At 36.7% G+C, this 23,663-nt stretch overlaps 1 protein-coding gene across 1 annotated transcript in view; it reads right to left on the reverse strand.

Moving 5' to 3' along the window:
* COL21A1 (collagen type XXI alpha 1 chain) overlaps positions 1-23,663 on the reverse strand; it is an 89,138-nt gene that overhangs the window by 34,631 nt on the left and 30,844 nt on the right. Inside the window, exons 11-18 of the mRNA XM_052683057.1 lie at positions 23,131-23,193; positions 13,115-13,168; positions 10,781-10,834; positions 8,283-8,336; positions 7,304-7,357; positions 6,572-6,625; positions 6,431-6,484; positions 3,965-4,018 (exon numbers count right to left, since the gene is read on the reverse strand). Coding sequence (XP_052539017.1) covers positions 3,965-4,018; positions 6,431-6,484; positions 6,572-6,625; positions 7,304-7,357; positions 8,283-8,336; positions 10,781-10,834; positions 13,115-13,168; positions 23,131-23,193 — 441 coding nt within the window. The remainder of the gene's footprint in view (positions 1-3,964; positions 4,019-6,430; positions 6,485-6,571; positions 6,626-7,303; positions 7,358-8,282; positions 8,337-10,780; positions 10,835-13,114; positions 13,169-23,130; positions 23,194-23,663) is intronic.

Genomic DNA, 23,663 nt, shown 5'->3' on the forward strand with positions numbered 1-23,663 from the left:
AACTTCCTATGCTGCAGTTTCTGGCCATTTCCCCTTGTCCTGTCTCCACTCACCACTGAAAACAGTCTGGCCTCGCCATTCTGCCCCCCACACCTTAGATATTTATAGATCTGGATCAGGTCCCCTCTCAGTCTTCTTTTCTCAAGGCTGAACAGACCCAGTTCACTCAGCCTTTCTTCATAGGAGAGATGCTCCAGGCCCTTCACCATCTTCGTGGCCCTCCGCTGGACTCTTTGCAAGAGATCCTTGTCTTTTTTGTACTGGGGAGGCCAGAACTGGATGCAGTACTCCAGATGAGGTCTTACCAGGGCAGAGTAGAGGGGGAGGATCACCTCCTTTGACCTGCTGGACACGCTCTTTTTAATGCACCCCAGTAAGCCATTGGCCTTTTTGGCCACAAGGGCACACTGCTGGCTCATGGCCAACCTGTCGTTCACCAGGACACCCAGGTCCCTTTCCACAGAGCTCCCCTCCAGCAGGTCATCCCACAACCTGTACTGGTGCATGGAATTATTCCTCCCCAGATGCAAGACTCTACACTTGCTTTTGTTAAACCTCATCTGGTTTTTTTCTGCCCAGCTCTCCAGCCTGTCCAGGTCTCGCTGAATGGCAGCACAGCCTTCAGGCGTGTCAGCCAATCCTCCCAACTTCGTATCATCAGCAAACTTGCTGAGGGTGGCCACTATCCCCTCATCAAGGTCATTGATGAAGATGTTGAACAAGACCGGACCCAGCACAGACCCCTGAGGAACACCCCTGGTTACAGGCCTCCAGCCGGACTCTGCACCGCCAACAACGACCCTCTGTGCTCTGTCAGTCAGCCAGTTTTTAACCCACCTCACTGTCCACTCATCTATCCCACACTTCCTCAGCTTTGTTATAAGGATGTCGTGGGGGACAGTATCAAATATATATTTATATTTATATATAAATATAATTATAATATATATATATAATATATAATTATTATAATTATAAATATAATTATATATTTAATATATTTAGTTCTGCATACTACCATATAAGCAAATCAGGAACTGCTTCTCCTTGCATCATATTTCTATTATTCTCAGCATGTCTGTAGATGCAGCAGAATTACATTAACCTTAGGTTTCTGTCCAAATATGCAGCCTACCTATTTACATCATTTTATTATGTCATATTATAAAGATTTCTGCTTTATGAGGGGAAATTCAGCAACTTCTGTAGTAATTTCATTGGTTTACTTTGAGCATGCTTCAAAAAAGAACTCTGGTACACTAGCACAGATCAGATATCTGTGAATTTTAGAGAGTAATTTTTAGAGAATTCACTGATCTAGCACTGACAGTACTGGTGCAGTAATAGGAGACAAACAGACAAACTATGAGGTATAACAGCAGGAGTCTGGTCAGAAGCTGAAAGCCACGCTGTACCGCTGTCACTGTCATAAAAGACCACATCTGAGGTCTAATGATGTGGCCTAAATATTAAGGGCAAATTCTATCATTTTAAGTATTTACAGCTGTATTTCTGAAAAATACGATTTCTGGAGAGTAAACATCAGCAGCTGCAATTGGTCAGACACATTACTTGTGGCAAGACAGCATATGCCAGGCCTGGAAGAGTGCTATAAATGTCCTGCCAGTTTCATCCACAAGCACTCACTTCAGAATTCCCATCTGCAGAACTGTAAACTCACATCTCACTTTGCTTTCTGTGAAACCAAACTCTGACAAAGCTCTACCTACCTTAGAAAGGAGAACTAGGCTGAAATTAAGTTCAAATATGAAATGATTTATTCTACCCTTTAGACAGCTTGTCCCTCAAAAACCTGTATTTCCCAAAACAGCCTGTCGTCAGTAAGATGCATGACTAGCCATTAAAGTGCCACTCAAGTGACAGCATGACTACACTTGGAGCATGGCCTGTTTGTCATTGGGAAGCTGAGCTTGATTACTAGCTTTACCAAATGCTTTGGAGAGAATTCTATAATATCAAATATTTTTCTTATACAGAGCATGTAGGATCAGGAGGATAGACTTGCTAACTTCAGTTCCCCTAGTACTACTGAGGAAAACAACCATTTCAGTTGGCATTATTTTAACAACCAATTCTTTCCTGCTCATATATGTGAGGATTAATAAGAGTAATAATATACAAGACAGTATGGCATATTGTCCAGAAAGTAACCACACCTTTCAGTTGGTGAAGGCAATGGGAGCTCAGTTCAGTTGTGCTGTGTGCTAGGCAGTTGCTTCTTAGACATTGTTTCAAGATGCGTTCACTTTGCAATCACACTTTTTTTTTTGTTAATGCAGAAGGAATCAAAAGATTGCTATTTTTAAAAAGGCTAACAACAAATTAGGCCATGTTTAACACTAATGTGACTGAATGTAAGAAATAAAAATTGTGTGGATGAAGTATCCATGCAACCTACTGAGCTGCTCCAGGGCCACAGATGCATCTGCTTGGCCGATACACAGCCATAGTTTGAAAAGATACACACAAGGTCTGTCTTGAGTTTAGGCTGCCTATTTCACTATCTTAGGGAATCCATAACAAAGGTGGGTGCCCTTCTCCCATATAAGTGCCCTAACTACTAGGGTATCCCAATAGAGAAGACTACTTTCAATTGGAGAAATCATGGTAACAGAAGAGCAAAGAGGAGCTTACACATTTTGTATCAAGTACGTGTTGGAGGAAAAACAGGAACAACGGAAGTAGTGAGTGCACAAGGTATTCCCGACGGCCCCACATTCCAGTTCACTTTCCATTGGACAAAGGCCCACTACTTCCTACTCGATTAAAGGAGCCCACATACACCAGTCACTGTGGCTGACTGGGATAGTTTTCATTTCCCACACTACAACCACACACTTTTGCCATATAGTGGTTGCATGGAGACATCTCTTGCTGTACTTCCAAGATCTAAATAGATGGAGGCACCACACCTACCCATACAATTTGGCACTACACCAGCATCACAAGTAGAGAATCAGACACTACTAGGTGCCTTACATGTCATACTGGCTACCTTCAGGCAATATCCTGATCAGCAAGTAGACTTTCTGCTCTTCAAAAGAACCTCCACTAACTAAAACTGGAGCACGTAATACAATCTGGCTTAACCATTTAATACTATATAAATTCACAATCTTTTAAAACTTCCCCTTCTTATCTTAAAATACATCTGAAAGGCAATGATTCACAAACTGAGCTCCAATCACTTCTTGGCCTAAAGAATGATTACTCATGCCTTGAAGACAGCTGGCTCACTATCAGCACTGAAAGCCTTCAGCTTTCTTCAGATACCTTAGATCCTCTGCCTTCTGAGCAAAGACTGGTGGCCTTGAAGAGCAAAACAAGGAAACCAGAAGGACATCGTTTACCACATAAAAACAGCAGGAAAAAAGTTTCCCAAATACCAGCAGAAGAAGAACGTATTGGGAAACAAGCAAAACAATAATGCAGCAACATGCTCCCAGGTAAGCTGGTAGACCAGAAATTTAGATAACATGGCCAGTATAACAAGATACAAGGAAGTCAATAAGCAAAGAGAGAAAGCAGGAAGTGGAAAAGTAAACTCAATTAACAAATATATAAAATAACATATTCCATGTTGCAAAAATGAGAGTTAAAAACAGCCAGTCTTTCCTCAAGTAACCACCAATAACTCGCCAAAACATCCTTTCAATTGGAAATAAGTCAATAATAAAAAAATTTTATATTATCTATAAAAACTGGTGCATAACAGCAACATAATTAAGAATCTTTTAAGGCATCTTTGACTTTAAAGTTTTATTTCTTTCATTAAATCCAAATTTAAAGATGAGCAATAGAAAATAAATGTGCTTTTACAAAAAAGTACATAACAACCAATACAAATCAAAATGGGAGAAACATGAAGTGCAATATCCTTTCACAGAAAAAATACAATAAGAAAAAAAGCATCTAAGAATAACGTCAGCAATGTAATACTTACAGGCTCTCCCCGATGTCCCTCTAGTCCTGGAGATCCAGGCTGCCCAACTTCTCCCTTTAAAATGATAAAAACTGTTGAATACCATATTCAAAAAAGACCTTATTTTACATAATAATAATTATTTCAATTAGTAAATTACTATTCTTATTAAAAGTAAAATGTAAAGCAAAAACACATGATCAAGGCTCCATCAAATAGACAACTCAAAACAGTTACAAAAACAGTGAGTTCTCAGTCCAGAATTCCCTCATTCTGTGCCCAGCAGACAGTTGTCAAACAGTTTGCAAAAAGAAACAAGTGAGGATCACCTTTTGAAATTTGAGAAGAGTTGAATCAGAACAGCAACTATTTGTTCAAGGTCATATAGTTCTAATAAATTGTTTTTGTCTAATTGTTAGTACAACTGATTGCATGAAAAATGTTTCAAAGCACTTCAGAACTACAGCGGTAGCAGACACAATTAAATCTTCATGCTCTTACTCAAAATATGTACAATCTCCAAAACACTCTGAAAATTTGAAAAATAATTGCAAAAGTACACGAAACAAAAGTAGACCAATTAAATACATAAAACAATATAGTAACTGATATAAATTACAAAAACTGGTATTGAAGTCACATTGAGTAGCATCTGGGTTTCGAGGCATACTTTTTCTTCCATTTTCTTTCCCAAAATGAATATTGTAAGAAACCAGAAAAGCTTCAGCATTTCTTCAGAAACAGCCTTACTGCTGTTACTGCTCCCAGCTTGGTTATGGATTCAGAATGAAGCAATGTTTTACAACATTTAGCAAACAGATGTGGAAGTCAAATTAACAAAATGTTTGAATTAATACAGCATAAGTATTACATTTTAAAGTGAATAAAAACTAATGAGTCATATTTTTGCACTATGGTAATCACATTAAGAAAATAGACAAGAAAAAGTCTTCTAATTTAAATGTACACATTTTCACATTAATATATTGAATCATCTGCATTTTGTTTAGTAGCATGAAACCAGATCATGTACTCTCCAAATTTCTGATTTATCAGTATAACACTTCACTCTAAAAGATGCTGAAATGTATGGCAGTTAAAATTTTTTTGCTCAACAACTGTTGCTATTATCTGCCCACATCAATTAAAAGGAAAACATCGAATATCTAATTAGTTGTTCTATTTCCTGAAAAGCCACAAAAGGGACTTCTCCACCAAATTATCAGGGACATCTGTACATATCTGTGTATATGCAGGGAAAATACAGGAGAAGTCATTTGAAAGAAAGACATATAAGCTCATATTGTAGCCAACAGATATAGAATTGTCAAGATTCAGTCTTGATTCAGCTGTCAGTCACCAAGATATCAATTTCATTGCCCACATTTGGTCATTTTTTAAATACTCAACACCTAATGATGCTTTGGACACTTTAACACATCTCAAATGTACATGTGATGCTTTATGTGGTCCATTAAGCTGGTGTCTACAAGTCTTACTTCTTTGAGCTGAATTGCTCTCCAGATTCCACTCCCATAGCTGAATGAGCCTTCTCTGGCTTTAATGGGAACACAGATAGCTATGTCCACAGGCATAAATCTAACTATCTGTTTTAAGAATATCTGTATAATTGTCTTTGCCTGAGCCAGTTGCAAGTGTCAAAGTATGCTGTTGTAGATATATGCTAATAATGAAAATTCGTAGGCAAGTAGAAATGGCGTGGAAGATCAAAATGAAATGAATGTAGGAGTTTACATAACATTGGAGTTTAATTTCATGGTACTTTTAAAAGGCTGTTATTTTAGATATGCTGGGCAATTTTTAGACTAGCAGCACTGTATTGTTGTATACAAGTAAAAAATTTGAACTGGCTTGCTTCTTTAACTACACATTAAGACACGTATATGTGCTTTTCTAAGATCTAGGATGCCATGACAGTTATGAGGGGCTTGATTCAGCTCCCTGGTGCTATCTGAGGTGCTGCAGGGAAGCCAGAGTTCACATCAGACTGGCAGATATCACCTAGAGAAGACCTGTGTCCTTCTAAAATGGCACTCACAGGTCACCCAGGGTACCCAAAAGCAGCAAGTAACACTGCAAATTTATGAGTGGTCTTAGTAGTTAAGTCAGCTAAATAAAATACAGGTATGCATTTTCTTATGCAAATAAGGGTGAAATTTTTTTCATAATGAAGACAGTTCTGGATGATACAAACACACAGGGTAGTTGTGCCACCTCCATGCTTGGCAGAGAATAAAAAAGTTGCAAAGATGAACAAATATTTGATGATCACTAATACACTCAATAAAAGCTACTGCTCCTGTTTACAAACTGACTGAAATCAATGAAGTATGCACAGTCACTGCAGTAAATCTTGACATTTCCCAATACTGTTTTAATGTCTAGTTTTTCTCCACAGAATAAACCAAATATATTTAGACAAACAGGTCAAGACTTGTCAATACATGAGTATATATTTGCAAATACCTTGAAACCAGGACTTCCTGGCAATCCATCTTTCCCACTTCTGCCAGGGTCTCCCTGTGGCAACAGTTAACAGTCATCAGTAGGTAAATCAACACACACAAAAAAGTTAAAGACACATCATATTGTCTGGGTAGAACTTACGGATCGCCCAGGCATTCCTGGAAACCCTGTATCACCTTTCTCTCCCTTTGATCCCTAAGAAAAGCAGAAAACAAAAATAAATGATACTAAATGCTAATGCTTCAAATCCAACCTATTTAAACAGCATTTTCACATGTTATTTCTTATTCTGAAAAATTGTGGAAGGTCTATTCTTTTCTTAACATAGGCACGAATTGATTAATAATTATGATCCATTTCAGAAGTGTAAATATGCTTTAAAAAGTCCAGACTGTTTTGCAATATTATTAATACATATACACCCTAATAAAGGCATAGATACATTTGTAAAAATATATTTATGTGCATTTTGTGTTGTATTAGAATGAGTTACATTAATACACTGTCAAAAGGATGAAGAGTGTTATCAAGATATCCAAAGGCCATTGTTATTAAACAAGAGCATATCCTCAGTGGAATGATGACTGAACTAGGAGTGCAGATTTAAACCTCTGTAACTACAGCTCTCATAAAATATAAATGATATTGTATTGGGTGCAGGTGCCCAGGTGCTGGCAGCAGGCTGCCCCATGCCACATACAGCCAGCTCCAATGGCCCCACTGCAGTGCACAGCTGGGCCCAGCAGCCAAAATGGCAGTGCTGCTGAGAGGCATCTTTAAGACAGAGTAAAAATGCTGCACAGAAGTGGGGAAAAAACGTGACAAACAGCCCCACCACATGTCTCAGTAACATTATTTTATAATTTTACTTGCCTTTTTTCCATATATCCCTGGCAGTCCTTGGTCTCCTTTAGGGCCCCTTTCTCCCTAGACAAAACGTGTGATTAAGTTGACTTTAGAAATAGAAGTAGATACATACACAAGTATGTATATACACACAAAGTAACATAGCGAGTAGATGACGTAAAAGGAAGCAGGCAAAGTGTTCCACTTGATCGAAAAGAAAAAATAAAGGAAGAAAACTATCAGGAAAGTAAAACCAAATCTTGAATTTTCCAAGCCTTCCTAGGAAAGAAGCTGAGACTGACCACTGGTGAGGCACTCTACAAGTCACAACTCAAAGGCTTATTGCTTTTCATTTCAGTGGAAACTGAGCATAAGGCGCTTTGACTTTCTGGTTACTTTCTACAGGTTGGTACTTCAGTGAAAATTCAGATCTCCATGAAGTGCTGTACTTTAATGAAAACCTCATCTGAAAGGTTGAAAAAACAGATTTGGAAAAACTAAGAAGTCAATCCAGTTGCATACTAACATAGAGGATATGTTTGATGATATAGAGGATATGTTTGATGATGTTATGGAAAACATACATTTGAAAAACTTATTCTGGTTACACTGAACCTATCCATCAAAATACTGTCACTTAAATTGAATAACTTCTAGAAAATTCTATGATTATTTTTCAGTTCCTGACACATTACTTGGATGTAGACGAGTACTAAGTACTTTAAAACTGAAGTTCAGAGTAATTCACATAAAATTCCACAGAACAGAACAAAAATGGAAAAGAAAACCCCACAGGTAGTTTTCATTGCTTGTTAATGCTTGATAATCAGGCAATGAAAACTGGCCTGTAATCAAGGCCTACAGCATGTATTACCCTTCAACTTCAACATCAGATCTGTTTATTTCATCAACTGCATCAGTAGTGCATATGAGCACTTATTTTTTTAAAAAGCTATATAGAGTAGGCTGAGACATAGGAATATTGTAACAAGTTTTTATTTTCAACCTTTGGTGCTGGCATCCCATGTAATCCAGGAAAACCAGGCAGTCCACGGTCACCCTAAAAAAGCAAACATATTTCAAATCCTTATATCTAAAATAATTAATATTTAATAACACCCATAATCTAACTGGTCAACAGTTTAAAGATGTTACATATTACTGTATCAACCACAGAATATTGGTATGCTGACTGATGTGTGTTCATTAATATTTAAACACGATTTAATGCAGAAAATAAAAAGTAACCACTAAAATGTTTTGAACATTTTACTGTAATCTCCCAATAAGGTTTACTGAGGTTCCAAAACAGCAACTTTTAAAAAGTTTTGAAAAAAGCTTTGAAAACCTCTGTAGTAACTGTGACAACTCTTCCACTCACTCCTAATTCCCAAAGAGTAAGGAAAGTTCCTTAATCTGGGATGGTTCTGTCCCATTCTTTCATTGATAATATCAAAAACCTACTGATCTCATAAAATTTCCTACAAGCTTATTCTGGATGAGCAATAAATTCAATAATAAGGCATTAAGTATTTTTTTTTTTTAAATAAACAAAATAAAACAGAATTAAATTGATAAAAATTTGGCACTTTGACAAATGAGTTCTGATTTCAATTAAAGAAACATTCAATTAAAGCAGTTGGTAATTGAGAACAAAAGCCAGAACAACAGTTCTTTCTCTTGTCCTCGCAGCCGACAATCAGGAATTTCAGAACTTTTGCTATTGGTACTGAGGATATTTATCAGACTGCAAGTTTCCTTGAGGTATTACAACAAGAGGTTAAATTATAACTAGGCACCTGCTGACCCGAAGCTATAAAAAGTCTCAGTAGACTGGCCCTACTTCATTCCCAATAGAAATCACCAGATAGTTTCTCGGATCTTTTTATTAATTTCTAAATAAAAAAAGAGTGATATATTTCAATTTGTATAATATATTTCAGCCATGAGAGGAATAATAAATTATGCCCAGGAAGTTATTTTATATATATTTTTAAATTCTAAGATTAAATACAAATGATAGCACGTCTGAGCGGTATTTATCAAAATAATCCATGCCTAAGGAGACTTCTAGTGGTCTGTCACACATGCCACAAGACAGGAACACAACTGTGGGAAAGAAAGCTTGTGAGTTAATACAATCAAAGTATCTCTCAACAAATAAGTATGGAAAACGAGCAATAGAAATGGAAAACAGTTGAAAAAAATATTCAAAACTCATAAAATAAACCTTTTATGCATCCATTGCTTGCTGTTGTAAAGGAATGGAACCCTAATTTCTGCTCAGAAGTGGTGATTCAATTAAGGGTAAACTGAAAGACTTGGCAATGGAAACAGTTTTAAATTAGTTGCTGTAGAAACTTCATAAGTAAGAGGATGAAATTAAGAGATGAACATTTGGGCTTAATCATTAGGAAAAAGTTTCTAATGGCAAGACTTACTTTATTGTGGAAGAAGTTCTCTAAAACAGTGGTGGAAGCCCTGTTTCTTGGCATAATTTAAACAGGGCTGGACTGAGCATTAGGAAACATTCTATCTGTGACAACTTTACACTGCCAGGAGAACAGCATTTTTCGTCACCAGTATCTCACTTTCAGCACATGGCCTGATACTATCTGATCAATTAGACATAAGACCACTACAGCAATAGAATATATAGGCACATTTTTCATTTCACATAATACATTATAGGGTTCTACCAAACCGTAATGAATGTATGGACCTGCTATTAGGATTGGGAACTTCAGAAGAAAATTTTATAGTAAAATCTGTTTTGAAAATGAACTTTCATTTAAAAAAACAAACAAACAAACAAAAAAAAAAAAAAGGAGGTGCTGAAATTTTATTACACAAGAAAGAAAATAAGCTTGTATCTCAACAAACATAACTTTTCTAAACCTATTTCTTACAGGGCAAACATATGACAGAAGGGTGGACACAAATATTCAAACAGACTTGCCAACAGCAACAGCCGCAGACTGGTTTAATTGTTCTGCATACAGGAGATCCAGACTCAAGTTTATATTGATTATTAGAAAGGTCTTATATTTAAGCTTGCACATCTGTCAACACCAACAAGGTGCCTGCTAGACCTCAGCTAGAATTTTTCCAAAGAAACCTTTGGTTTTAATTTAATTTTTTGGTTTTAATTTAAAAGCCTGTGTTTTCTGACAAAAAAAAGTGTTGTCCAAACATCCTTCCCTAGCTCATCTCGATGATCACTTACAGAGCAAAAAGGTGACGAGGTGGAAAGAAACCACTTTGACACATCTGTATCAAACTACCAGTCAATTAAATGTACATATGTTTTCTAACTGTAAATTGTTCAGAGCAATAAAGGGATTACTGGCAGCGCTAATGTCTACATATACTGAAGAAAGGTGACCAGATTCAGAATTTCACAGAGGATTCTTGTGAAAATACTGGTTATTATTCATTGTACGATCAAAATGATGTGAGAATAAGAATTCTTTTAATTGCATTTTTTTGTTTGATTGTTTTCACCTTTGTTCCATCCTTTCCTGGTTCTCCCTTGATACCTGGTAAGCCACGTGGTCCCTAAGAGAGGGAAAAAAATAACAGCTGAAATATTAAGACACAGTGCTACGACACAGAATGAGACCCAGATATGCAATGCAATGTAACCCATGAATTATCTGATCACAGCATTTTGGTAACTATACACTAAAGCAAAAATAATCATGAAACATATCTAACGTGAGAATTCGGCACGCTCATAATCCATGACTTGGGAAAATCAAAACTGTTATTTGCTATAACTGAGGAGCACTCCAAGCAAAAAGGATTGTCACACAGATTGCACTGATGTGCCTTCCTTTCAAATATACATCAGACAGTCTTCACATACGCTGTGGTGTGGTGTGGCTCTTGGTCCCGACATGCTCTCAGATATTTAATTCAACTATTCAGCAAGACCGGATCATGTTATGTGTAAAATACAGCACTGGTTTGCAATAACTGTCCCAGTAAATGCTCCTAAATTAAATATTATGAAGAAGAGAAAGAATTCTTTACAATCATTTTGGACTTAATCTGAAATCTTTGTTTAGACATGTGATTAGTGGCTAATTACAGAATAGTTGAGGTTAGGACCTCCACAAGTCACCTGGTCCAACCTCCCAGCTCAAGCAGGGCCATCTAGAACCAATCAATTGCCATGACATGACTCAAGATCACTGTTATCAGTGTAAATTAAAACAAAAGGAACTACTGTTTGGCTTCTATATCAGAATGAAAATATCCAAGCCCCAGGTGAGGCCTTCTCCTACAGGCCTTGACTAGCTGTGATTACATCTGTGATCTAACTGACAACCTACTAACAAACTCCACGACTATGTGAGTCGCAATGCAATTCATCCAAGCATTGTCCCTGAATTCATGCTATCCCTGGAGCCTTTTTTATTCTTCGCACCTCAGCTCTCAATGAGAAATAGTGAATACTGAGAGAGAGTAGGTAGCGTTTAGAATCACAGAACCACAGAAACACCTAGATTCTATGACTCATACGAAGGAAAATAACTTCAAGATGACCAAGGCCATTCAAAAACTGACCTACCTTGTCTTAAAAATAAACCATATCCCTTACTGCCACGTCTCTTAAATACCTCCAGGAATGGTGACTCCACCACTTTCCTGGATAACCCCTTTCAATGTTTGACACCCTCTCCATAAAAAAATTATTCTTCATATCCAAGATAAAACTCCCTTAGTGCCACTTGTGACTGTTTTCTCGTCCTCTCACACATCAGCTGAGAAAAGAGATTAATGCCCTCCTCACGGGAACTTGTTTTCAGGTAGCAGTAGAGAGCAATGAGGTCTCACCTCAGACTCCTCTTCTCCAACCTCAATTCCCTCAACTTCTCACTATTCATTTTCTAATCCCCTTACTAGCTTCATTTCTCTTCTCTGCATATATTTGAGCAACTAAGATACTTCTTACAGCGAGGGGCTCAAAACTGAACTTAATATTTGAGGTGCTGTCTCACCAGCGCTGTGTTGATACAGGACACGATGCCATTGGCCTTCTTGGACACCTGGGCACACTGCTGGCTCATGTTCAGTCAGCTGTCAACCTCCAGACTGCCCACATCCTTTCCTTCCAGGCAAATTTCCAGACACTCTTCCCTAAGCCTGTCTCGCTGTTTAAGGTTATTATGACCCAAGCCTAGGACTTGACACTTAGCCTTGTTGAATGTCACATAACTGGACTCTGCAAATCAACCCAGAATATCCTAAAGCCTCTGCAAAGCTTTTCTGCTCTCAATCAGATGATAATTTATGTCAGATTTCCAAATTCCAGGAATTATAGCATACCCCAAGCTGCAAGGGACCCATAAGGATTCTTGATTCCAGCTCCTGGCTCCACGCAGGTTCACCCAGAGTTCAAACCCGATGTCTGAGAGCACTGTCCAAACACTCCTTGAACTCCAGCAGCTCAGAGCTGTGCCCACAGCCCTGTGCAGCCCGTTCCATATCCACCACCTCTGGTGCAGCCCTGTCTCTCACCCCCAGCTGCCCTCCCCTGACGCAGCTCCATACCGTTCCCTGTCGCTGTCACACAGAGCAGAGCTCAGCGCTTCCCCCATGGCTCCCTGTGAGGAGCGGAAGCTGCCATCAGGCCTCCCTCAGCTCCTGTGCTCTGGGCTGAGCGCACCAAGGGACCTCAGCCACTCCTCATATAGCATGCCCTCCAGCCCTCCACTGGGTACTCTAATATTTTTATGTCTTTCTTATATTGTGGCATCCAAACCTGCACACAGAGCTAAATATGATACCACACCAGTGCTGAGTAGCGTGGAAAATGAAACAGGATCTTACTTGAACCCCTGGAGTTCCTGGGATACCTGGAGTTCCTGCTGATCCTTGATAACCCTAAAAAAAAAAGGAACCAAGATTTGTGATTTCTCGTAACACCTATTTTGGGGGGGGGGGGAAAAATCCCACTAAAGAACTGTTATCCCAACTCCTCATGTTAGATCACAAAAATTTCAGTAATTGCTATTAGAATCTTACTTTCCAGATTTAAATTTCAGCTATCGTAAATTTTCAGTACTGCATCTAAAGTTTGCAGCCTCCAAACTTTAACTCAGTGAATCTTTTTGGACAATAAGGAAAATCAGTTATTTTAGAATTTGTGCTTGAGAATGTAACAAACATATTGTTTTACTCACCATTCTGTAGAGGGGAAAAAAAAAAAAAAAAGAACAAATTGACCTACATATGTAGACATCATTTTTCGCCTTTTTTTTTTCCTTCCACAAAAGTAGTTGAGGGATGCCAGGAGTTTTAAAGGCTTATTTCTAGTTACAGAAAAAAAGCTTTAATGAACAAGGCATGTTCTAATACATTATGCAGCTCGTTTTATAATATCTCTAAATAATCAGTCATAGAATGGTTTGGGTTGGAAGGGAACTTTAAAGATCATCTAGTTCAACCTCCAAATAATAATAAAAATTCCAATAATAATAGAAGTTCCATTCTCAATAGTAATCACTTAGCTATGAACTTAGAAGTACATAACAGAAGGCTATATGTGTAGGAAAAAAAAAAAAAAAAAAAAAAAATTTGAATGACTGGAACAAAGAAAAGAAATACTAAATATTTCATGAGATGAGAAGAGAATTTCAGGAATGCTTTACTAGAAATCAGCATTTGAAGAACAAGAGAACGTAGACAGAATCCCAAATGTATTCCTGAGACTTCTTAGTAGATCGGATTCAGTAAATACTACAAAAATAGCAAGTTATCTATGCAAAATTAAACAGTACTTTAGAAGAACCCTAAAACAGAGACAAGCTACTGAAGAACAGGGAATTCTACTTAATTCCATTAACAGCATGTCATTCCAATGAAGAAAATGGGCTAGAAGAAAGGTTTTTTGAGAAAATATATAAAACAAGGGAAATTGTGCTATAAAATTCAGTTTATTTGGCTGAAGCCTTTCAATAGGTAGTAACTTTCAACTCTAAGCGGAAATATTATTGTATTTGATAAACCCCACACAAAAGGACTACTCCATTTTAGCTGTCCAGAGTCTGATCTTGGTTTGATCTGAAAAAATGAATAATCCCATTTCTATATGAGTTTCAGTCTAAAAAAACAGTACAAAATTTAATAGGGGAATTTCCACACTAGTGTGCAGGAGCTAATAGAACCTTTTTAATACAAGGAAGGCAACTTTTATGCCTGATTTCTTCTTCAAATAAGTTAGAGCTGCCTGGGAGTAATAAACAGAGCTAAAATTATTTACTGGTTAGATACAAGAGAGTACTTTCTGTGCCCTCTTCACAAAAGATGTTTGAGCAGATGCCCAAAGAGCCAGCTGGTAATGTTTAATATAGAAGTAAACAGAATTCTAGGTCTCTGTCCTACATGGATTCTTTATCAAGCAATTCTCTTTTAGTGCTTAAGGCAGTTCTAGCAAAATCAACTTTAGCTGTAAATAGTGTAGCATTTCAAGACAGCTTATAAGGCTCCTGGGTAGTTGAAACAACTCAACAAGCCAAAATGCCTTTTAAAAGTTTGTCCTTTTATTCCTACTCCAAAGAAAGCAAAAAGTTTGTGTGACTTCCTGTAGGATGTAGTCCTATATAAATAAAACTTTATTTCATATTTTAGATCTCTGAAATGCAATTTCCCTTTCTTCTCCTTCTGAATAGAAGAAGAAATAGCAGAAGATAATTTCCTGGCTGAACTGAATTTCAAAATTTGAGAGATGAATGGAGGATGGCAAGAATTTTCAGCTTACAAGAACTGCACATTTAACTCAGTGCTAGACCTTGTAATGCTGTTCAGAAGAAATAAAGTACATGTTCATTGTATTTGTTCAATGGGAAGCTGTAACAGATAAGATACAAAACAGCGAATCAACATGTGATTCTCTATTAACCTAGCAGTACTTTGGGCAAGTTTGTATAAGTTATGACAACCAGCATTCAAAATACTTCTTTTTCCACTTATCAAAAAGTAGCAATGTATTGTTTTATCACTGGCAATTTGCATAATCTCCTTCTGTTCGTTTACATTAACCTACTTGCATACTTGCATATCGCTCACAAAACTCCAATTTAAAAACATATATTCTAAATGTCAAATACATTGTGGATTATCAGTCTACAACCTACACACTGAGACCTATTTTTTTCATTAAAGTCAGAAAAATTCCTCCTTCCTCAACTTCACAGAAGTGTGTATGTGACATACATACATACACTCTGAGAGCAGCTGTGTCATAGCTCGTATTTTATGTAATGAAGAAATCTGAAAGTACTCTTTTCATTTGACTAGGTCAAGCTTGTTCAGGACTGAAAATTCACTTTCCTGATAGGGTGAAAATACAGAATTTGCCACTAAATAGAATTAATCTTTTCTTGGTTTTCTCTCATCAATTCCACAGAAGACACATAAATGGTATGAAAAGTATCGTAGCTAACCCTGAACTTGATACTCAGTTTTGATGAGTAACAGCCTAAACTTAAGCAGTTACTGCCTTTTCATATCCCCTAAACACCTGCTGAGTGCTAGAAGACAAACACACAATGTATTTGGAAGACATTCACCATCTTGAAAGAGCAGCTGCAGGCAAGACATGAGACTATGCTCTATGGCATGAGAATATCATACCTCCTGGGGTATAGTAGTTATAAATAAATTGAATAACAAGGGAATTTTAGATATCCAGTGCTCTGCACACACTAAAAACACTAAATGTAGGTGCCTTAAACTGAATACCACCTACAATGTTTCATCAGTGTTGTCAAACAGCACTACTCCAACAGCACTCTGTTTATATTGTCATTTATTATTTTTCATCACGGAATATACAAAATCTCCCTCTCAGTTTGTTGTGGATGGTAGCAATGCTCATAAATCTCGAATCATTGAAAACCTGTAAGGTGAAGTTACAATCAGCAAGATACCATGATGCTTAGGTACCAGATGGCTGGACAGTACAAAATCACAGATAGAATTTAGATTTGGAATTTAGATAGCAAGACAATAATTTACAAATAGCTCTAAAGGGAAAAGCAGAACAGATTTCTTAGGTCAAAGAACTTTTATAAAGGACACTGCAAATTAGCAACACCAACATCATCAGTGAAATAGGAACTTTGCAGGGAAATTCAAGTTAGTTTATCTGTAAGGGGAAAAAGATCGAGCAAGAGAGGTGTATGACAATTATCAACTCAAAAGACATTGTAGGTACAATAGCAGAGTAAATATCAGAGGTAAATCTTCAACACACTTGCATGCCTAAAGGGAAGAAGTTCAGACAGCATTCATGGGTGTACCACCTCACAAAAAATAAAAAAATAAAAAATAAAATAAAATGAATAAAATAGCAATTAAAATAAAATCTGGTAATTGCACTGTACACTTCCTTATTGAAAACTTTCGGAAGTCACTGAACAACATAAATGATAAAGCAATTACAACAGGTCTACTTTGAAAAGTCAAGGGAGAAGTAAACAAGCTCTGTTTAGCTAGGAAACAACCAAGGATCAAGTAATGGTCTGAAGATATTTAAGGACTGTAAACATTAAGTAAACAGAACTATTTAGAGTGGTGTAACTAATCATAATGGAATTCAACTTTGAAAGAAAATTGTGACTTGGTGTTGGGAAAACATCCTGACAGAGATCTGCAGACTCCATGTGGAAGTCTCTGTAGAAAGACTTTAGCACATTTAAAACAGGCATCTAAAGCATTGAAAGAAAAGCTTTTAAACCCTATTCCTGAAATACATTATGGATTTCAATTCATGTCATAAATATATTTTTATAACCATTCAAACAAGTATCCATGGCCTATATTCAAATTTGTACTTCACAGTATGATCGTATATCTCATCAGCAACATCTCTATAGTAATTAAAATCCTGTAAGGCAACAGAAATGTTAGAAAGTATTTGATGAATTTGAATGAAGCATTTTAGGCTTTCTCCAATAAGTTGTTTATGATCTTAACTTAATCATTGTAACTTTTTTTCCTTAGGTCCTTCTTCCTAATTTTCTCAATAAGCTTTTTTTTTCCCCATCCTTAACAACCTACTATAGCACTCCTCTCTGTATGTACTCATCTGCCTACTGCTTCTCATTTCCTTCCCCTCCAACCATGTTGAATACCAGTTGGTCCTGTGTTTGGAGACCATGCCTCACACCTTTCTCTAGGAGCTTCTGCAGCATTATAGCTCCACTGCCAGCCTGGAGATCAAAACAAGTGCCATCTCTTCTCTCCTACCTCGACTGTACAACAGGGCCCTTTAAAACACTTGTGTCCATCTGCTTCTACTGGATGCAGTGAAGCTCCTCTGCCTACACATATCAAAACACAAAAATGAATAGTAGATTCAGCCTTAAATTTCAAAGGTAATTAAATGCAGCTTTTACCTTCCAACGTAAATTTTTAAGTGTCTCCTGATTAAAGATTAGTCATCACATAAACATTATTATGATAAAAGTACAGAACAGTTTTAATTGCTTCGTTCCCTGCTTTATTTATTGCCTTTCTCATTTTGCTTTGCTTTGAACTGTTTAGTTCTTTCTCCCTTTGATTACACTTCCTTACATTGGCTACTCCACCATCTGCCAAGGTTTTCATAGCTCTGAGCGTCCAGCAGTATATTTTAACTGAGCATAATGTTGTGAGATAAATATCTGCTTGTGCTGAGGGACCATGGAGAAGAAAAGTTTCATCAAGCCTGTCAGATACATAATACCTGGCTTAGAACCCAAGCATTAGACTGTGGGAAATGAGATAATGTACTCTGCATGCATAACTTCCTATTCATCACTTAGGTGTCCGTCGCTATTGTCTGCCCTTACCCACTGTTGCAAACAGTCAGATGGACTCGTATCTGCACTAATGTATCTGCCTGATGCACAGCTGTATGCAACACAAGTCAGCACAAGGTATCACCGTGAATTCAAAGTAGGAGGTCTCAGTGAAGCCATTACATGACTGTGGTAGTCAAAATGGAGAAAACATAGTTCCACTAACAATAACAAGGTCTGAGCGTTACTAAGAAATAACTTTTCTGGAAATCAAAGCAGTATTTTCTAGTGGAATTATCAACTATGCTTACCAAAGTTTCCTGCAGAAAGTAGCTGCAGTTCATACCAACTTAAATCCCTAGACTAACCATCCAACAGCACAGGTAATCCTAAGTACACATGAAACTATTATCCATTTTGCTTCCAAGAGTACTGCTAAAATAACTGGCTATTATACTAAGATCTTCATAAAAGATTCAGTCCTCAGTTTATCACCAACTCTAGGTAGTACAGCTGTAACAATGTTCTACGCATTTTTAAAAAGTAATATTGGAATGACCAGATACTTAATATGCCAGAATTTTGATAGCTTATGAACTCTGCATCTGCACACAACAGTAAGGCCAGTCTCAGTAGATTGATTTTAAACTGCTTATTGCTTATGGGCACAGTAAAGACAAGGTAAACGGTTCCAAATTTTCAGTAATGAAACTAGATAGAATACAAGAAAATAGGCAAGATTTGTCAGCCATAAGTTTCAAAGTTGAAAAGTGACAAATAAGTATATAGTTTTTCCCCACTTCTTTCAGCAGACTGATAACCTATCACCTCTATTAACACAAGTGATTGCTGTTCGAGTTCTTCCCCAGCATGTATATAGTATCCTTTGCAATAAAAAATGGCTTTGTGTTCTCAGGCCAAGCAACTACTCCAGCTGCTTCTTTCTGATGAATAATTCCCATCAAAATGAGTTCCAGTTGAGATTCAAATACTATTTTTACCCTTCTACTTATTTACTTATTTCTCCTGGCAAGGCAATTAAATGATTTCAGGTTGAGAATATCGTTTTTAATTGAAAATAAATATGTTTTTATTACGTATTATGCTTCTCACTTTTGTGCTATTATCTAGTTACTTTGACTCATCTTTTCTAAACAGAGACATAGATGAAAGGAAAGAAGATAATACCAAAAGAGTTTATAGCCCAAAGTAGTATTTTCTTAAATTCAAGAATGATTGAAATTAAGTCCTGTTTATATTCACTTTCCCCAGGTATTACAGCAAAAAATATTACTAGGTAATACTAAGTGAACAATTATTTTCTGGTAATACTGAAGATATTCATGGGAATTGTTTAGAATTTTTTCAGACTAAAACTAACTTTAAGTGCTACAATCATCTAGGCAGTCCATGAAAAATAAATTTTCCCGACGCTCAGCTTTAAAATCAGTTACATATCAGTTACATATAAACGCATGCCCAAAATCTTTCTCACAGGAAGAAACATTTTGTTGACCAGTTATACTATTCCAAGAAAATGAATACCAGATATGCAAACTGGAATAACTTTAGAGGAGAACATAAAAATGTGTTTGGGAACAAAAAAGATTGACTTTCCAGGAAAAGCTTTCCATGCAAAAACCATTTGATTAAACAACCCTGACTACACAACTACCTGTAAGCCGATTGTGCTGTCTTGTGAATTAAGAGCTTGCTTTCCAGACTTCTCCTAGGGGATACAGCTAAAATTATTCATATGAGCAAATTCATCTCAAACAAGGAAAATCACTGACAGCAAGGATGAAGTGCTAGCAGTGTCAGCAAATAAATAAATAAATAAATAAAACAGAAGAAAAAGACGAAATCAAGGGGTCTGTTTTCCCACACAGTGTACTTAAAGGGTCTTCTGTCATTCCCAGCTAAAAGCTAGCCTGGAAAACACTCAAGAACGTACTGTAAGGAACAATAATGTACTGGCCAGAGCTGCAGATGATCTAATAGGCTTGCAATTATGTCCTTACAAAGAACAAGTGCAAAAAGCTACAGCTGATTTTAAAAAAAAAAATAGGAAGTTAATAAATACGATTTTACTGGAAGCATTTCAAATAAATTATGAACTTCAATACACCAAAATGGTAAAAATTGTTAATTGGCAGGGCTTTTAGAGCCTACTCGAACTGTCCAAGATACTTTTGTTAATCTTCTCTGAGTTCAGAGAATGCCTATCTATGCAAACGATGACTCACTCACAGGAAAAAAGTATAACTGCCAGATTACAGCATTACAGAAAGACTACAGCATCGATTTATTTCTCCTCCATGATTCACAGTTACAAATCTCAGTGCTTATGAGTAGATATATGGCACTGAGGTGAAAACCAGTTAATAAAAGTGAGAAAAAGTCATAACAACTTAATTCTAAAACAATGCTGTTGCATCTGACTGGGCAGTTTGGAAATAAGGTCAGTCTTCTTTTTAAAGGAGAGAAGGGAAACTGACAGTTCTCTACCAATGCCCACTCTATTTCGACTTCACTAAAGCTTACACAATTTTATTTTATTTTTCAAAATATCAGTTATCTGGAATAAAGACAGCTCTGCTTATCCATGGTGCACTCCTACCTCTAGCATTTGCATGGTCAAGCTGTGATGTACACTCCTTCAGGCAATTCTGGGCTGATGCAGTTTGTGTAACTGTCTTTGTACAGAAGAAAAGGAGCGCTCTTCAGAAGCTTAAGCATCATTAATAATCAACTGAATAGAAAGGCTGTTTTTGTTAGATCCTAATTCCCAAGCTCTGTTTCCACCTATTCTTACTTAAAACCTGTATTTTCATGATTGCCAGGGGGAAAAAAAAAAAGTATGTTATAGCACTGAAAATTCCTTTTCTGATTTTTTTCTCTACTTCAAACGCTGAAGATAATAGTTTAGCTTTGTTAAGCTTTTACTTTAACTCTGAAGGCAATAGTTATCAAAATCTGCTTACAGCAAAAGCTTAGGGAAAAATATATGAATTATGTAACACAACAAATGAAGATCTTTCCTTGTGGAGATATTAAAATACTTGTGTTCTCATTGGTCTGCTGGACCCCTATGGTCACCATTGGCACATCTCAATATACCAAGCCTATATTTTAAAACAGAATAATTCACATCTTTTAGAAATAATTGCACTTTTTGTGTTCAGTGGCTATTTGTTTCCTTTCAAATTAACTCTACTTCTAAAAGGACTCCCCAAGTGATAAACCTACCATCTACTATTCCTAAGAAAATGCCAGCATGTAACTAAGCAACAAAATAGGAGAAATATGAACTTTTTAATAATGTGTAGCACAGAGCTTTCTCTTATAACTAATTATATCTACTGTCCCTTAAAATATCCACACTTCCAAGTAAGTATCAATCTCACTATTTTCACCTCTAGTTTACATAGAACTGAATGTATGATACAAAAAATTCTTAACAAAAATAGAACCTTAGTGGTTTTTTTAAGCCACCAAAGTTGGCAGGTAGGGCCCTGTTTAGACAGAACAACTTGCTACAGTTACTAAAATTGACAAGCAACTGCAAATTCGAGTTAAAAATTGTGTGTAGCTACAACATCCTCATCAATCTTTCTACAGGACAGAACCATTAATATAACAGGATGCTAAGCTGAAAAGCCCAATGTAGCCCTTTGTTGCTCTTCTCTGAGGTTTCTCCAGTTTGTCCAGCATGGATAAAAATGGCCCAAAATAACTTAATGATCCTGCTAAATCTCAACCAAAACCGCAGACTATTACTCAGTCTATAAACCAATTCTTATTTCATAAACTGTTTTGTCTTCTCTAATCTAAAAAAAACCTAAATTTTGTAATGTCTGAGGGCATCTTTCTATATTTTAGTTCTTGATAGCATTTGGAATTCCTCCCAGCTGTATTTTCTGCAGATACAAAGTCATGACTTCTCCAGGGAGGTTTCACCATAGCATTACAACCTAAAGACTCAACTATAAAATGTAGTCCTCAAACTAAGAATGAAAACCTACAGAGGCTTAATTTCTAGCACATGCACCCACTTTTCTGGTATCCACTGGTATCCAGCAGAGAATTTCTCCTTTTTTCAGAAGAAGCAAATTATTTTTGAAGCCCTTTATTTTATTTTATTTTTTTCCCTTTTTCTCTTTTTTTTTTTTTCCTGGACTGAAGTACCTTCTAATGAACAACAAACGGCATCAGAGACCACGTTCTGAGAATCGAAACATGGACGATCGAGACTCCCAGCTTTTAGCCTGCCTTCTCTCAGCGCACCATTGGCACATGCCTACCACTGCTTTGTGAATGCAGGACTGCAGCCTTTTAACAGAATCCTGCTCAACAGAGCAGATTGGATGGCAATGTCTTGGAGGCTTCCAATTAGATTCAAAGATCTAATTTATTTTGTAATGAAATCTTAGACTATTATTATATATTTATTTGCTTTTAATGAAGTTTTATTGCAATAAAAATGCTAATCATGAAGACTACACCAACCACTGCCATATCTGGCATTTTTATTTCAGAGGCATGTGTTGTTCATCTACTTTCTTCTAGTCTTTACTATCCATACTGCAGGTATGTCAGCTTAAAGTAAAAAGAAAGGCAAAATACAGGCATTTTTGTGACATGCTTTAATACTCAATGCTTAGAACTGCACGATGTACCTATACCTATATTTTAGCTGCCCTAAATTGCTTTCTAATATAAAAATCTACACAGTAAAGTCTGACAGTCCGAAGGTGTTAACTTCTGCAAACTGATGCTAAGACCAACAGGAAAACTCATACTCTGTTCTCTGCTTTATAACAATGCTTACCTCATGTTATTAAATCTATATTTTAGCTTGAGACAAAAATACTGCGATTAACAGGTTCATAGAATTTTTACATACTGTTACATTCGTAGAATTGTTAGAGCTTAGTGACATTCACAATTTCAAAGAATAGAGACAAAGCCATCAAAATTTCAGAATCTGTTATTAGTGGTACATGTATTTTCTCCTATAGTTTTACATTTGCAATATATGACTGAGTTTTTAGTACTCACAGGCTTACCATCTGGACCAGGCTGACCAGGATAACCATGATTCCCAGGCTGCCCAGGATCTCCCTGTAGAGAAGTAGTACGTTAACACACACAAGACATGAAACAGCTTTTTTAAAATTAGCATAGAGTAGCTTTCACCCTAATAAATCCCATAAAACTGTGGTTGCAATACCAGGTACCTGCAATTGAGGAGTAATTCCTACAGAAAAAAGGGAACTGATTCTGTAAACCCTCCATGGAAAAATTATCCCTAACTTCAGATGCGGGACCTGGAGAAGCAAGCCCATGCTCAGTGTGCAGGTTTGACCTATCATCACATATGCCTTCAAGCTTCCCAACATCATCAGCAACAAAAATAAATAAATAAAAATAAAGTTTTCATCAATTAAGCATAATCAAATCTCTAACCAAAACCTTGTTATTCTACCAGATCCACTCTGAAGAAAACTCTCACCTGTTAAGCAAAGATTTCACTGAGTCTAGTTTTTAAAGAAAACCATTGAAAGGAGCTAAGATCAAAACCTGTTAAATAA

This window comes from Tympanuchus pallidicinctus, unplaced genomic scaffold, assembly GCF_026119805.1.
Source record: "Tympanuchus pallidicinctus isolate F22 unplaced genomic scaffold, pur_lepc_1.0 scaffold1, whole genome shotgun sequence".
In the NCBI taxonomy this organism is placed as follows: domain Eukaryota; kingdom Metazoa; phylum Chordata; class Aves; order Galliformes; family Phasianidae; genus Tympanuchus; species Tympanuchus pallidicinctus.